Consider the following 15,979-nt stretch of genomic DNA (forward strand, 5'->3'; position numbering starts at 1 on the left):
AATATTGCAGAGATGTGAGTAGAAGCAATCTTGCAAGGGGTTAATGCTGTAATCTTTCTCTAGCCTGTTTATAATCCCAACAGTAGGCCAGTAAGAGAAGAGGGTGGATCTAAAAAAGTACCGGAGGGGATGTGTGTGTGCATGGATGTGTGTGCATACGTGTGAGCGTATATGTGCATGCATGCTTTGCTTTTCTGAACTGCCTTGTGTGCCACTGGAATAAATCTTGTACAGCTTGAACAGGACTCTGTGTGCCGGTTGTTCCTGACAGAGAGTTAGTAGAGCTTCCTTGCACAACTGCCTCTCTCGTATTTCTCCTGAAGATTTCATTCAGAAATGTATTTGTTTACTGAAGGAATGGGCAGATAGTTACGAACGCACCCTCTTCTTCGTCAAAGCTAACCTGTGGATACTGAAGAATGGAAACAGTTGATGCTAGCTTCCTCGGGAACGATACCAATATTACAGCTTTCCTGTGCAACATTGTCTTGGAAAATGACACTTTTTTCTGTGTGGATGATCCACCTTATCCTTCTATAGGTATGTGTAGAAAAATAGGGTTTTTTCAGGCAGTTTGAGTTCTAGCTGGAAGTAGAGATACTATGGAAAGAAACAGCTACACAAGGCTTTTTCTGTGAGGGAGCGCACAATCAATCAACTGCTTGCTGATAAGTTAGGATGAGAAACAGGCAGGAAAGAATTTAGTATGTGCTGGTTTTCCAAGTTAAAATTTCAACTAGAACAAAATTTGGATATAATAGAAAACTAAAACAGTAGCACTGTTGGGCACAAAATGTAAACAGCTCTGCTAAGGACTTGGAGAAACATGATTTTTACTCTTTGAGCAATTCAATAGCAATAGAGTTACCTGATTTGATACCGTGTATGAAAGTGATTAAATATGAACTTCTAGCGCTCTGAGGCTGAAAAAAATCATCCACATACTAAAATATTTTTGATTGCTGTATCATTTCTTACTTCTGGATAAAAGAGGAACTCCCATGGTGAGTGAGTGGTGCACACTAACCAGTGTGAGCAGAACGTGCTTTTAAGAAGTCGTATTTGGCTCTCCAAATGGACATTGTATTGCATGCATTGTATTTTAATGGTATGCAATTCAGGTAGATCAGAATAAGTTTAAGGATTTCAGAACTTCCACTGATTTTGCATCGGTGTAAAGACATAAACCTTAGTAAAACCGAATACAGAAAAGCTTTTACCTTTTTATTAAAGGATGAAACATGTAATACTAGCCTATGAGCTGTCTACTGCATAACTGATTTTTCCTTATGACAATTTTCAGATTTGCATCAGATAATTCGGATTCTGCTGTATTGTTTGATATTTGTGCTCAGCATTTTGGGGAACATTCTGGTAATTACAGTGCTGATAAGAAACAAGCGGATGAGAACAGTCACCAACACGTTTCTGCTGTCACTGGCCGTCAGCGACCTGATGCTCTGCCTTTTCTGCATGCCATTCACTCTCATTCCCAACCTGCTGAAAGATTTTATTTTTGGTAGCGCTGTTTGCAAAACTGCCACTTATTTCATGGGTAAGTCATGGAAGTTTATACTTATTTTGAGGACTGACTAATGAGGTAGGTGAGAAGGTCATTAAAGACCAGTAAAAAGCTGATTGTTTCCGTCTGCCATTGAACAGTTACCAAAATCACGAAGAAACAACTTTGTAGTGCAAATCTTCATGGTTCTGCTTTCCTCAGTCTGATCCAGCAAAACACAGAGGCACCCATTTAATTTTAATGACATAGGGAATGTTTTGCTGGATCACGTTAAGTGAGAAGTATGTTGCATGATCAAGCTTTAATGAGGAACCCGGCAGATGTGCTTGCTTACCCATCACTGACAGAGTTATTAGCAGTGTTCAGATCATCCATCAGAAACGACAGGGTTGTACAGTCCTCACTAAGGGCAGATTTTGCCCACAGATTTTTGGTAGCAGTGATACATGAAAAAAACAGGCCAAAGTAGGTGTCATTTGCGGAATTGGAAGTTAAAGCAGGCACTTTTTGAGAACAGACCAGGTGTGATCAGAGCTCACCAGGAGACCACAAAATACAGATACAGGTTTTAGAGGCTGACTTTAAGAAGCATCACTTTTATATGCCTTGCCGTACCTCCTTTGGTCATGGAGCCAGGAGTTTCAAAGTTCCTGGATTATGTATGTCTGTGTAAGTGATTTTGTCTCATTTCCAATACTTCCTGTGCATTTGCTTGTTTTTTATTAAAAAAAAAAAAAAGGAGAACATTATGTAAAGTTTTTACTACCTTGGGAGGCCCTTGGTTAATGACAGAAGCCTTAGGTCCCCTTTCAACCCGTGCCCTTGAGAACTTTGATGTAATGTGAAAGTACACACCTAAAGTGTGCGAATGGGAAATCAACATCTTTTTGTAGATAAAACCAATAAAACTAAAGGCCATGTTTAAACAATTATAATGAATTGCTGCCATAAATACCATAAAACATTACTGAAGCGTTGTCATCTTTCTCTTATTTCACACTGTGTAAATTGCTTTATAAAAAAAATCCAGTGAAATGTTTTCCAACATGAACTTTTTCATTATGAAGGTGTTTTATTTTAAGAGTCAGAATGTGGATATTTCCCATTAGCCGTTCAGGTTAACAGAGGCTTCAACTGACAAATGGACACTGACATCCATTGCATCACCTACGCTCAATTTTTCATTTTAAGATGTAGGAAGACTTATTTTAAATTACAGATAATTTGTGTAAAGCAGACTGTAAAGATATTGGCATTTTATATTTTGACCCACATTAAAACATTCTCAAAGACTATTAAATGAATGCTTATTTACTGAAAGAAAGATTTGTGACAAAATTAAGAAGAAATATTTATAATCTTGCAGTGATAAACTGGGGCACCTCAGTGACAGAAATACAGACCACTGCCTTGTATGTTATAATATATGAACAGGAGAAATTGAGGGCACTTGAAGGACAAAGATTCTGCTTCATGACTTCGTTTCTCCTGCTTTGTAACTCCATTAGCATCTAATTAAAAAAGTGATAAGATATTTAATTCTCTTGAATGAGAAAGTCAGATCACCAGTCAAGCAGGACACTTAAAAAGATTAAAACTATAGAAGAGAGACTAAGAACTTCAGTGTTAAAAGAGTAATGAACAGCATAATCCCACTGATTTCAAATGCTTGTTTGAATTTCAGTGCAATTAGTGGGGTGGATAAACCACAGCAGCAAAGAGAAGAATTAGGAGGAAAAGTGTCTTCTTTTCCTGTTATCAGAATTTCATAGTTTGACAGAATGAATCTTTTCTTTCGGACTTCTGGGGTTAGAGAAGCACAGAGCAGGAACATCAGTCTGGAGACCCAGACCCATTGCCGACACATTCTTCACTGACTTCATCAGTATGATATTTATAAGTATTTTAGCTTATAAATAGTTTGCTATATTTTTAATTTTCTATATGCATACAGAAAGTTAGCAAGATTATTTGAAAATAACATGAACCTTTAAAACAAGAGAATAACCTTTTTCTTTATTTTATATATGTAGGTGTCTCTGTAAGTGTATCTACATTCAACCTGGTTGCCATATCTTTGGAGAGATACAGTGCCATTTGCAAACCTTTGCAGTCCAGGGTCTGGCAGACAAAGTCGCATGCCTTGAAAGTGATTGCTGCTACCTGGTGTGTTTCCTTTACTATCATGTCACCATACCCAATTTACAGCAAACTGGTACCTTTTACCAAGTATAACAACACCACAGCAAATATGTGTCGGCTCCTTTGGCCAAGTGATGTCATTCAGCAGTCTTGGTAAGACATAACTGACTGTTAGCAAATGCATAATTATCTGGTGGAAAACAGGATTTCATGGTAGTATTAAGCCTTTGAAAATCAAGTATTAACCTTCAGCAAACATTTACACTTCTATCATGCTTATTTAAGAAGTTAAAAAAAATCATAATTTTAAGCTGCTTACATTTTGATGCTTGTATGACTTTTTGCTTGTCATAGGAATGATACCCAACATGGCAATGATTCTCGCACTGTGAGACTAGGCTAAGCCCCTACTGTCACTGTAAAGAAAGCATCTGTCACTCTTCAAGTAGCAATACTGCTTTCACTAATGTATACATAAACTTAAATGTTTTCAGAGAAATCCTTGATTAATCTTTGAGAAACGCAGACACCTGCGAGTGTCCCTCTGTGTGCTGCCTTGCCTGTTAACTTGTTTGAAGGTCCTTTGAAGCAGAGAAGTAGAATATGAGAACTTGGAGAGGCTGCAAATGCCCTTCTTGAGAACTGCACCCTGTTGGTCACTTATAGAGAACAGGGGCAGAGAGATAAGGGGAGAGACAGTGCTCCAAGTCCTACACGTCCAGGCAGAGTAAGTAAATAGTAGCACTATCAAGCAGCAATATTACTTAGACATTGTGTCCTTGCACAATGACTAAACACTTTAACTGGCACTGAGATAATTTTTTTGGATACTGAAGGTCAGTTGGAACTGGGAACAAGATTAAAGTATGCACCACTTCAGTATGGTGTATCCACAAACATAGTAAATTTGTATTAATGCTTTCGGTAGTCTCGGGTAATTGGCAGTATGAGTACAGATGAGGCAGGAGGGTGCACGGTGAAATTCTCTTGTCCCTGGTGTCGTTGCAGATTTCCAGGTGCGTTAGTGAGTTTGCACCAAAGTCCCAGGGACCAAAAGAGACATAGGCTTATGAATGTCTTTAAACAGAATTATTTCCCCAACTTGTAACGGCATTAGAGAAGCTGCCTAGGAGAGTAACAGATGTGCAACCAAGTAAAAGCCGCCTCCTCTAGCAAAGGGGTTGCTGGCCCTGGGATCCCTCCCCAGGGGCTCTGCATGGCCCCAGGGATAAAAGCCCAGGTCATGGCTGCTCTGTCCCTGCCCACGTGTGCCATGACCCTTAGCAAGTCAGATGTCACTGAAGTAGTGACTGCCAGTACCAGGGGCTCCTTTGAGAATCAGTAGTTGCTCATTTGGCTTCTACAAGGCAATTTTTACATCATTCAAAGCTACAGGGCATCCAACACTCATCTGGTTACAGCAGGGAGCCCCACTCATGGGCAGAGAGACCTTCTGCCCCCTCTAACCGCTATGGGAGTGCCCATCTCCTCTGGGGCTGCGGAGGGTGGGCGACGGATGTTTGGCAGCCACGATAGCCTTGTTCCTGCTGTACTTTTCTGGGGGAAGAAGGAGGAGAAGAGGTGGGAAGCTTCTAATTTCCAGAGCTGTCAAAATGATGCTTCGTATTAGCATGAAAAAATTTCAGAAGAATCTTGAAATCCTGCCCCCCCCAATTCTCACCTGGAGAAAAAGGAGTTTTTCTGGTTTTGTGCTGTTCCCAGGTCTCACTTTGTCTTTTGATTATTTAGGTACACTTTCCTGCTACTCATACTCTTTCTTATACCTGGGATTATAATGATGGTTGCGTATGGCCTAATTTCTTTGGAACTCTACAGAGGAATAAAATTTGATGCCAGCCAGAGAAAATCTCCACGAGGTAACAATATATTTAGGTTTGGGGTTTTTTTTAAGTTAGAGTTGAAGATACGAGCAGTCATCTTGAGGCTACTAAAAGCAAAATTTTCTATTTGCAAAAATGATCATTATGGTCAATTATGGTCATGGACGTGCCAGATGCATTTGTTGATTGAAGTTATTCCATTATTCACTAGAAAATAATTCCTCGCCTATGGCTTGTTTGCAAAGACTCTAGGCAGGATACATTAAATTTCTAATTTGCTTATTATAGAAATACCAAGATTTTTTTTCTGGCCATGGATAAGGACTGTTTCTCTCAATAAAGACCACAACAAAGATGATTGTCAAATCAAGATAGAAGCATATAATTTTGAAACTATCTTCAGTGAATACTTGAGCAAAGAGTGTTCTTACATCTTTTTGCATCAATTTGTATAGAGTTAAGATGTGAGAATATTGGGAGACAGCGGACGCAGAGCAGCTCATACACGACTGACTCAGTAGGCCAGTGCTTTTTTTGTAGCAGTTGTTCAGCCATGACGTGTTATTTATTTAGACTTAGACTCCATTCCTTGTTTTTTAATTTGAATCACTGTTCAGAGATATTTTGCCAACTATTTAAGCACTAATTTATATGTACAGAAAGAAAAACAAGTACCTGCAGTGCCAAATACGAGGATGGAGATGGATGCTACCTCAACAAAACCAAAAGAAAAAGGAAAATGCCATTGCAACAGCTCTCTGCTACTAGCCATAGCAAGATAGACAGGGTGAGAAGCAGCAGCTCTTCTGCCAACCTAATGGCCAAGAAACTCGTCATCCGCATGTTGATGGTGATAGTGATTTTGTTTTTCCTTTGCTGGACTCCCATCTTCAGCGTCAATGCCTGGCGCGCGTTTGACACCACTTCGGCAGACCAGCGTCTCTCAGGAGCTCCTATCTCCTTTATCCACTTGTTGTCCTACACTTCTGCCTGCGTGAACCCTATCATATACTGCTTTATGAACAAGCGTTTCCGCATGGGTTTTCTAGCCACTTTCACCTGCTGTGCAAAGCAAAAGCCCCCTGCGATACGGGGAGAGGTTGGTGATGAAGAGGACGGGAAGACAACAGGGGCTTTGCTCTCCAAATGTTCTTACATGCACATGAATGCATCTGCACCCCCCTGAGCTGCCTCAGAAGAGGCAACGAGTGGCCTACAGAAATTCAAGTAACTATCATCTGGTCTTGGAAAGTGACTGTGGCATCAGCTGAACATGATTTAGTTCTGAGGTAATGAAACACTTCAGTTGACAGTAAACGCAGTGAGAATTTCATGGGAAATGGATGCTATCACTGTCTGAGCTTTATATCACTTTCCCTTCAAAAGTACAAAGGAGGAAGAGGGGTCTTTGAAGATAAAGGACTTTATAAAAAGCCTTAGAAGACGCTCTATTTGTCATAAATTCTCCTGTAAAAATTGGTGTCCTTTACATCAACAGTTTTGCTCAGTTTTCGGCTGCAGTTTTGAGTATCTCTTAAAATTTCCAAGACGCTAATAGATTCTCCTCAAACATGAATACATGCATTGCAGTCTTCACTTCAATATCTATTCCTCATAATCAAAATTTTTCAGTTACATTTGTAGTATTTTTTCACATTATTTTAGCTGAGCTAATACATGTTGAGATCATTTTGATGTCACAGTCAATTAAAAGAAGAATTTTGGGGTGGGGAGAATGGGCTTATCCATGTGAAAATAATGCCTTTAAGTAAAATAATTTTGTCCTTTTTCTTTTAATAAAATTAAAATAAATATTGGTGACTTTGTGGATGGAATGTGTTCTTCACTTAGGCAATAACCTAAATGAACGTAATTTAATGTATTTTTGGTTTAAATAAACCCCATAGAACAAGCACAAAGAAGTGGCTTTCTTCTGTGCCGCTGCAAGCACCCACAGGTGCAAGTGGCAGGGTCCTAGATGAGCCCCAAAGGCTCACGTGGAAGGTGTCACACTGGGAAGCACAGGGATAAACGCTTGGGATAAAGGCAAAGAGGTGATTTTACAAAAGACACAGGACTGAAGACGTAGGACGATGCCCACGGTAGTCACACATTTCACAAATATGTTCACAGTCACTCCTGGTGTGGTACTGCCCACAGGGAAACAGAAGCCATTGGATGTAGAAAGGCAGAAACAGCAGGCACAATGAGCAAAGGATGAAAGACTTTTTGTCAGAAAACACAGTTTTTCTAAACTTTGGAACAACTATTTTCTCCAACTACGCATATTTGTAAACAAACTTAACATAGAAAGAAAGCTTTGAATGATGTAATTATTGGTGTTTTATTGAGTGAGGAATGCAGTCGCTTTCCCGTGCAGTACACAGGTGAGTGTGGGTGTCAGGCCCTGCCCTCTGCTCTCTGGAGCTTGGCAGGAGAAGTTATATCATTTCTTTTGTTTTGTGAAAATATCCTGTTGGAGATGCTCCTATCTTCTAGCTGAGTCAATAGCATTTAAAAAACTTGTTAGTAGACAGAGATTAAATTTAAGCACAGCGTGAAATGTAGATGTGGATATTAAATATAACCCCTCTCAAGGTTTTTAATCAGGAAAATCTGATCTCTTTACAGAATGATTTTAAATTGGAAATACAGCTTGAGTTCCAGGCACCCAGATGCACGTTCTGCACTCAGTTATTGTCTGAAACAGTTTACCCATCGAACTTAGCACACAACTTTGGCTATTATTTTTTTTGCATCCAGCTTGTCCACAGACAGGAAATTAAACAAAAATTCTAAACACTATTTATGCACAATTCATAGAAACAATGTTTTGCCTGCCACATTATAAAGTAGCACTGTTCCCGTACTGAGACTACTGACATCGATCTGACCTTTTGCAAATACTCACCAAATTAAATTATGGGATTTAATTCATAACAATGAAATGAAAATTTTACTTCACTTAAGGATGCAGGATGAGACCCTCTACAAACCTGTCCTGCATGTTGAAACTGAAGGAACAAACTTAGCTGCTTTTGGATTTGTGTGGAATAGTGAGAGCAGAAAAAATATTTGTGAAGCATTTTATACCATTTGAAAGTCTGGTTGTATTATAGAACATATAGTTTAAAAATTGTTGTTCAAGCAAAAATAATCACATTTTAATAGTATACTGGATGTGAATATTGCTGACTATGCACTGTATAGAAAGACAGCCTACTTCACAGCTCTGTATGCACTTTAAAAGGCAAATTCATTTTTGTAGATGTAGATTCTCTGGTACTTTCAGTGCCCACGTAGCAGTACGTGCACCATTCACCTGCTCCCACTGATTTAGGCCGAGGATGGTGGTTTCAGATGAAAGGCGAAAGCTATTTTCAACAATGCCTTAATCAAATCACAGCCCCCCGTGGCCTCCAGTACTTGTGGCTGAAAGGAGCAGAGTTTCTGATTGATTCCCCACTCATAACTATCAGGGAGCACAATTTGGAGGTGATGAAGTTAGGGAGGCAGGAGAAGAAGATCCTGATGGAGTGGCGGTCGGGCGACAATCAGGGAAGGGTTAGAAATGTGCCAGAAGGGACACGCTTCCTTTTGTCCAAGGCTCATCTGTGCATGTGTCACTCTTTCCCTCCATTGCCGCCTACGCACCTTTTTTCTTTTTAAACCAATGCATTAACTCTTTGACCAAGCTCCCAAAGTCAGGAGTCTTAAGTCAAATTCCAGCAAGGAGGAGGAATTAAGTTTTTAAGATGCAATATTGCAATCCAGCCATTTTGTCATCTTCTGCCCTGGTCTCCTAGCACAGGAAATTTCAGCCTTTCTGCAACTTGCATGAATCTGAATGCCATTTTCCCTGATCTGGGCATTGCAGAAGTCATTTCTGGCTCCGAATGTTGCCCTTTCATTGCTAAAGAGTCGTGGAATCCTCCCAGCACCTTTAATTCAGATACTGCTGTTAGCAGAAATATATCTTCAACAATAAATGTGGGTGGAATAAACATATCAAAATAAAAGAGCCCATGAAGTCTCCTTATTTTAACATTAGTTTATAGGAGTTGGGGGGAGAAATCCTATCCTAAAAGTCTGCTTCTACAATGGGCAGTACCTAAAGGCAAACTGTTTCCCAGATGTAAGGCAAACCAATAAATTTCAGGTGTATAATGCCCATAAATCTTTGAAGTCTTTCTCTTCTTCCCCTTTCTCCTCGGACTCCCAGGTTTTTACTCCCTTTGACTTTCTCTTATCTCTTTCAGCTGCATGTCACCATCTTTTTTTCTTCTGTACACTTCCCAGTCTCTAGGTGACTCCCCCCCCCCCCAGCTGCTAGATTTTTTTTCCTCTTTGACAGGTTTATTTTCCTTCCCAGATTTACTTTCCCAGAAAGCACTTTCATCTTCATTTCCCCCTATCATCTCCAGCTGACAGACTCCTGAAACGCATTGCTCCAAGCAATGTATCCTGCCCACAACGCAATAGTTCTGCGGTCGCCTCTTACAACCCCATGCCTGAATTCACACATCGCCTCTCTTGAACACCGGCTCCTGGCATGCACAAACAAGCAGTATATACTAGTTCATAAAACAAAACCATAGCACGAAATAACATCCAAGTCCTCCTTTGCTACTTCTGTCATTGTTACTTGCAACCTCTGTTATTAGGGCACGCTTTAAGACAGATGCCTAAAATACTGCTAAATACAGCACTTGTGGGGGGTCAAATTAAGGATATATTTCACTGTTGCCAAGGCAAAATACAGGTGCTCTGAATGAAAAGTGGCGTGTGGATTTGGAACTGCAGCAACTAAAAGTTTACACCCCCTTACACGAGTCGTGGCCTCTTTTCTGATGCTGCCAAGCCCTTCTCGGCAGGGTGGTGAGGCTGTCCGGGGTCCCACCTGCTCCTCCATCCCCTCCTGCTCCTCCATCCCCTCCTGCTCCTCCTGCCTCCGAGCCCAGGGATGGTGCAACCCGCGTTCATGCGTTGTGGCTTGTCACGATGCTTTTCTGGCTTGGCATAGATTATTTCAGGATCAGACGATACTGAAATAATACAATACAATACAGAAATATTGCAGTGAAAGCATAGCAAATAAACACACACTCACACAGTTTCTAACAGCATTTAGCAGGATTTCCCTTAAAAGCAGGCACTTGCTCAGACCACATGCGCAACCGTACTAGGGCAGAAGGCTGATCTGAAGATAGCTGCCTTTTGCTGACAGATAGAGGCTGCCAGGAAAATCTGCGCGAACAACCATGTAGTGCAGGGTATCACACTGCTGGTGTTTCTGAATCAAAGCTAATCTACGGTCAGATATACTCACACTATGCACAGAACAGAATGCGGTAGGCATCTACTGACTGCAGTCAAACCATGTTGTAATCTTATGATTGCAATGGTGAATGCAGTTTTTTAAATGTTTTTTTCCTCATGAAGCATTAATCTTGGAAGTATTCACTTATGTGCTGAGAGGATTTTAATAGCTACTCATCTCCTTTGTTTTCTCAGGTACTGTGCTGGCTTTGGCTGGGGTAGAGTTAATTTTCTTCATAGAAACTAGTATGGGCTACATTTTGGATTTGTGCTGGAAACTGTTGTTGATAACACAGGGATGTTCTCATTACTGCTGAGCAGCGCTTACACAGGGTCAAGGCCTTTTCTGCTCCTCACCCCACCCCACCAGCGAGGAGGCTGGGGGGGCACAAGAAGCTGGGAGGGGACACAGCTGGGACAGCTGACCCCAGCTGACCAAAGGGATATCCCGTACCCTATGACGTCATCCTCGGCATATAAAGCTGGGGGAAGAAGAAGGAAGGGGGGACGTTCAGAGTGATGGCGTTTGTCTTCCCAAGTAACTGTTAGGCGTGATGGAGCTCTGCTTTCCTGGAGATGGCTGAACACCTGCCTGCCCATGGGAAGCTGTGAATTAATTCCTTGTTTTGCTTTGCTTGCGTGTGCAGCTTTTGCTTTCCCTATTAACCTGTCTTTATCTCAACCCACGAGTTTTCCCACTTTTACTCTTCCGATTCTCTCCCCGATCCCACCATGGGCAGGAGTGAGCAAGCGGCTGTGTGGTGCTTAGTTGCTGGCTGGGGTTAAACCACGACAGATACCCATTTTTCCATAGCTGATGCTTTTCTATACAAATCAAGATACACAAACTAAGAGTGTCTTCAGATTCAAGGACTGTACTTACTTCCTCTTCTGTTTCTCAGGATTTTGGTAAACATGCCTCTTTTTTTTTCCTCAGTCTAAATTGAATAGATGTTGAGCTAAACTTAGGGTTCCTAGTGGCAAAAAATGCCTATTCTCAAGAGGAAAGTGAAGAAAGATAAAACGTAATGGCTTTGAGTAGGGATTATTTGAAAGGGGAGGCTGTAATCTTTTTATTACAGCATCAGAGACAGGGTGGTAGATAGTATAAAAAAAAAGTTTGGATTTTTTGGATGTTGGGTTTTTTTGGTTTTTGGTTTTTTTTTTTTTACAAAATGTCTTGCTCTTCCTTTTAGAATATGACACAGACCAACCAAATCACACTTGCTCAGGTGTGCGTCTAGGTCAGCAGTTTGCTCGCCCTCTGACCATAGTTTTCTTATCCATTTTTCTAGATGCATTATTCATTTCTGTTAAACAGCTCCAGCTTTTTATGCACAATCCATCCCTGGCTCTTCTCTCATCAGTTACATCTACATCATAGTAGTGTTTCCCTTAAAGATGCCAGAATTTCTGTCTAATTGGTTTATAAAAAGACTCATTTCTAGCATTACCTGTTTATTTTTTCCTCCTCCAATTCTTGTTAGGGTGCCTTGGGTACCTACCAAAGAAAAAAAACGCCAAGGAGATGTTCGTGAATTGTAAAGCTCCTGTTTTGCATGCCTAATGGCAAATCATCCCTGTTAGGAGTTATTTGTCTGCATCTCTACAGATAATTATGGCATGAAGGGTTTTCTTTGGCTTCCGCTCCCAGTTGGGTCCAAAAAGCACTAATTTTCAGCTAGTGAGATGTCAGTTGTCCACTGTACTGTGAGACGAGAACAAAACATCTTCATTAGCATCAGCAGGTAGCAAACATCAAGTAGCAATCATCCCCTATGGGGTAAACACCATTTAATTGATTTCCTGCTATTTTGGCAGTTATTAAAAATTTTAAAAATATCTCCTGATAGAATGAAGAAATGCAACTTATATACCGAGTTTGATTTAAAACAGTTGACAAATCACTGCATAGCTCCTGTGAACGTCATACAAATACCAGTGTTAAAGAACAAGCACGAAGAACAGGCACATGTACAGAACCTAAATCCATAGCAAAGACGAGGGGCGGCTCATGCTCTTGGCTTGCTGTCAGAGCCAATTTTTTTTTTTTTTTTATTAAATGAACAGTGACTCAGGGCCTTGTTCTGAGAATATTTAGCAACTGATAAGAGGCCTCATTCATGACCACATGAAGAATGACACACAGAGGTGAAACTACAGGGGCAACCACAATAAACAGATGGCAATATCCAAGAGAGAACTGGCCCGGCAGCTGGGAACACTGCGTTGACTCTTACAAACCTGCTATGGGCCTTCTAACACCTGAGATCTTCAGGATTTCCTAGCTAAACTGAAGGTAGATGCAGAATAACCAGAGCTGCTTCCTTGCTCTGAACCTGGCTCAAAACTCAGTCCACATCCCTGTGGTGGCATTTGGCACTCTTGCTGTGACTGGCTTGCTATTATTGTAAAGGAATATAAGGGTAGTAATGTCATCCAAGACACTCTGTCTTTGCAGTTGCTTTCTCTGGTGGCTTCCCAAAAGATGGTCCTGCCGCAGCCCACATGCAAGTAGGAAAAATAACGCTATGGCTATGGCAGACACGAATTCATTGTATCAGAGAGGGCGCAGCTGCTGCTTCTGCTGAAAACCCAACCTCACATCCCTTCGAGCTTCCCAGGGTACGACGACTAATTTAACGCACCTCTGATCATCTGATGGGGAAGGCCAGAGGCCATCGCAGGGTGAGGAGGCTGCAGTGTCCTTGCAGTCCAGGTGCAGTCAGCGTTCAACTGAGTTACAAGAAAATCAGTAGTGACTAAAGCAAATTTTCGACTATAAGACAGGTTCTTACAGTGGATTTTTAACGAGAAAAAAGTTCTGCTAATACTGAAGTCCTCGCTTCACTGGGATTGCAGATCTAGGAAAAGGATCCAGAAAACATATCTCAGTGCCCTTGTGTTTATTAAATAGGAAACCTGTTTAAATAGTGTCAACTGACTGAAGCAAAACGATACAGTCCAGGAGAGGCTGTCAGGCAGAGCTGTGTGTTCCCTGGTATTTTTCAAGCATTTTTTTCCTTTTGTATTTATTTCTTTCCTTTTTTCAAGCCATGAAAAATAAAAGCTGGAGGAAATTCAAAGAACATTTATTGAAAGGCAGGGTTTTCCACAAGACATCAAATGTTTATTAACATCCAACATGACTCCTCCACTGCACTAATTTGTCAAGTATTTATTAGATCCAGGATAGACTTTCTTTGCTGCACACTGAAGCCGAGACTGACAAGCCTCCAATTACAGAGGCTGCATGGAGAGGGAGAGAAAGAGGGAGAGAGCACAAGCTGCAGGTGTACAGCTTTGCCCTATATTGCTTTTGTAAGAAAGAGGTGTATGAGATTAATGAGACTGGTAGAAGAGCAAATATTTAGAAAGACAGCGACTGAAGACAAAGCTGAATCCGATGCACTTGCAGCTGGAAACGTGGCTCTGCAGAGCCCAAACACAGGGCTGGCGGAGGAATGGAAGGGAAGGTGAACAGGAAACATTTCAGCCTTGTAGAGTCGGGAAAAAATATAATAAAGAGGAAAGGACAATGTGATCTGAGCTGTGGAGAGAGAAAATCGTTGCAAACACTTTTTGATTTTAGATTGTCAAGATTAAGAGCAAGAGAAAAGGTAGCTGTGCCCTGTATGTGAAGGAGGCACGTGGGGGGCAGACAAAAGTTTCCCCAGGCAGCAAGATGGAAGGAAAATCAAACTTCATTTTGGGCACGAAAGCACTCGTTATAGGCAGGGTAGAAAGTAGAGATTTGAAAAGAAAACAACTGTTCTGGAATGAATTTCTTTTCTACAGGCTTTGCATAGGGTTTTGCTGCTGAAGGGAACCTGAGAGCAGGACGGAGCAGGCGGGCGGAGCTGGGGTCTCTGCAGCGGGCCCCAAGCAGAGAAGGCAGATGGAGAAGTGCCCTCAGGGCCATGGAGAACCCGCTGCATACAAAGTACTGCTAGCAAGCAGAGTGTGCTGTGTTACACCTGTACGAGTCAGGCGTCTCTCACGTGAGGAGTTTAAACTACACTGCCACAATATTGCTATGTTCTAGTCTAGCTGATGGGTTAAGAGAATATAAGGCTATGTTCCTCTGTCCCCGAAGCCTAATAGCCCGGAACATGGCACATCCATGGGACCTCTTGAGAGCTGCACCTCCACATCTTGTCCACCAGCCAACAGAGACCTCATCTCTGCTACCACTGGCATGGTAGAAGGCAGCCTATAGCGACCCTATATTCCATCAGACAGAGCTAGAAGTGACAAAGCTTTCAGAAACCATAGAAACCAGTTGCAGTCAGGCAAGTAGAAAAAGAAGGACCTAAATAAGCAAGGGATTATTTAAAAAAAGAAACCAAAAAACCCCCACAACCAACCCCTCCTTCCCTCCCAAACTGTGGTGCTTACATTTAATAGTTACCAGTAATCAAAACAGTCTACTCTTCACTAGTGTCCTGTAAACAGACTTAAAGAGAGTGGTACTCTCCGCTAGGAGGAATAGGTATTGCCTCTCCTGCCCCACTTCCAGCTCACTTTTGCTAAAGCTCTTTTTCACCGCAGAGCTTCCGTGTCCTCATTCTGACGACTGACAGCAGCGGTCTGTTACGCATCTCGGTGCTACCGGCTGGCTTCGCTAGATAATAATTTCCAAATCTACGTGTCTGCTTAGACTACAATGCCTTGTACATTCAATTATTCTCCTAACTCTACCAAGAGCAACTTGTTTCTAAATTAATATGAACTTACCAAAATGCAATTTTATAACTGATTCATGTTGCATCTGCACTTCCTCCAAATTTGGTTTGAATAATGTTTTCTAATCTACTGCTACATAAAACAAACTGAAGAACTTTGATATTATTTTCATACACCTGGGGGCACAAATATAGCCATCTGTGCAACTTCAGGCTCTGCTTCTGAGCCAAGAATTGTTATTTACTTACATTTGTCCTTGGTCCTCTCTGGAGGAACATATTTGTGCAAGTGCTTTTGAGTACTTTCCTGTGTCTGTGAGACTCTCTCCACCTGTGTGATCGCTTATCGGAGATAGCAGTCGGGAGAGCTTTTGAAGAAGGGACACTTGGAAATACCTGCTTTTTAGTTACACGATCAAGTAAGTTTACATCCACTTTTTTTTTTTTTTTTTTAATACTGCAAAGTTTCA

At 41.3% G+C, this 15,979-nt stretch overlaps 1 protein-coding gene across 1 annotated transcript; it reads left to right on the forward strand.

Moving 5' to 3' along the window:
• Nucleotides 1-419: 419 nt before the first annotated feature.
• CCKAR (cholecystokinin A receptor) lies at nucleotides 420-6,691 on the forward strand (the record flags this gene model as incomplete). The annotated part of the gene is made up of 5 exons (XM_082315294.1): nucleotides 420-540; nucleotides 1,304-1,555; nucleotides 3,556-3,817; nucleotides 5,414-5,541; nucleotides 6,165-6,691. 5 exons carry the CDS (start codon nucleotides 420-422, stop codon nucleotides 6,689-6,691), a joined length of 1,290 nt encoding a protein of 429 aa, XP_082171420.1.
• Nucleotides 6,692-15,979: the final 9,288 nt, after the last annotated feature.

Source organism: Platalea leucorodia (assembly GCF_965183815.1).
Source record: "Platalea leucorodia genome assembly, chromosome: 6".
NCBI classification, from domain to species: Eukaryota; Metazoa; Chordata; class Aves; order Pelecaniformes; family Threskiornithidae; genus Platalea; species Platalea leucorodia.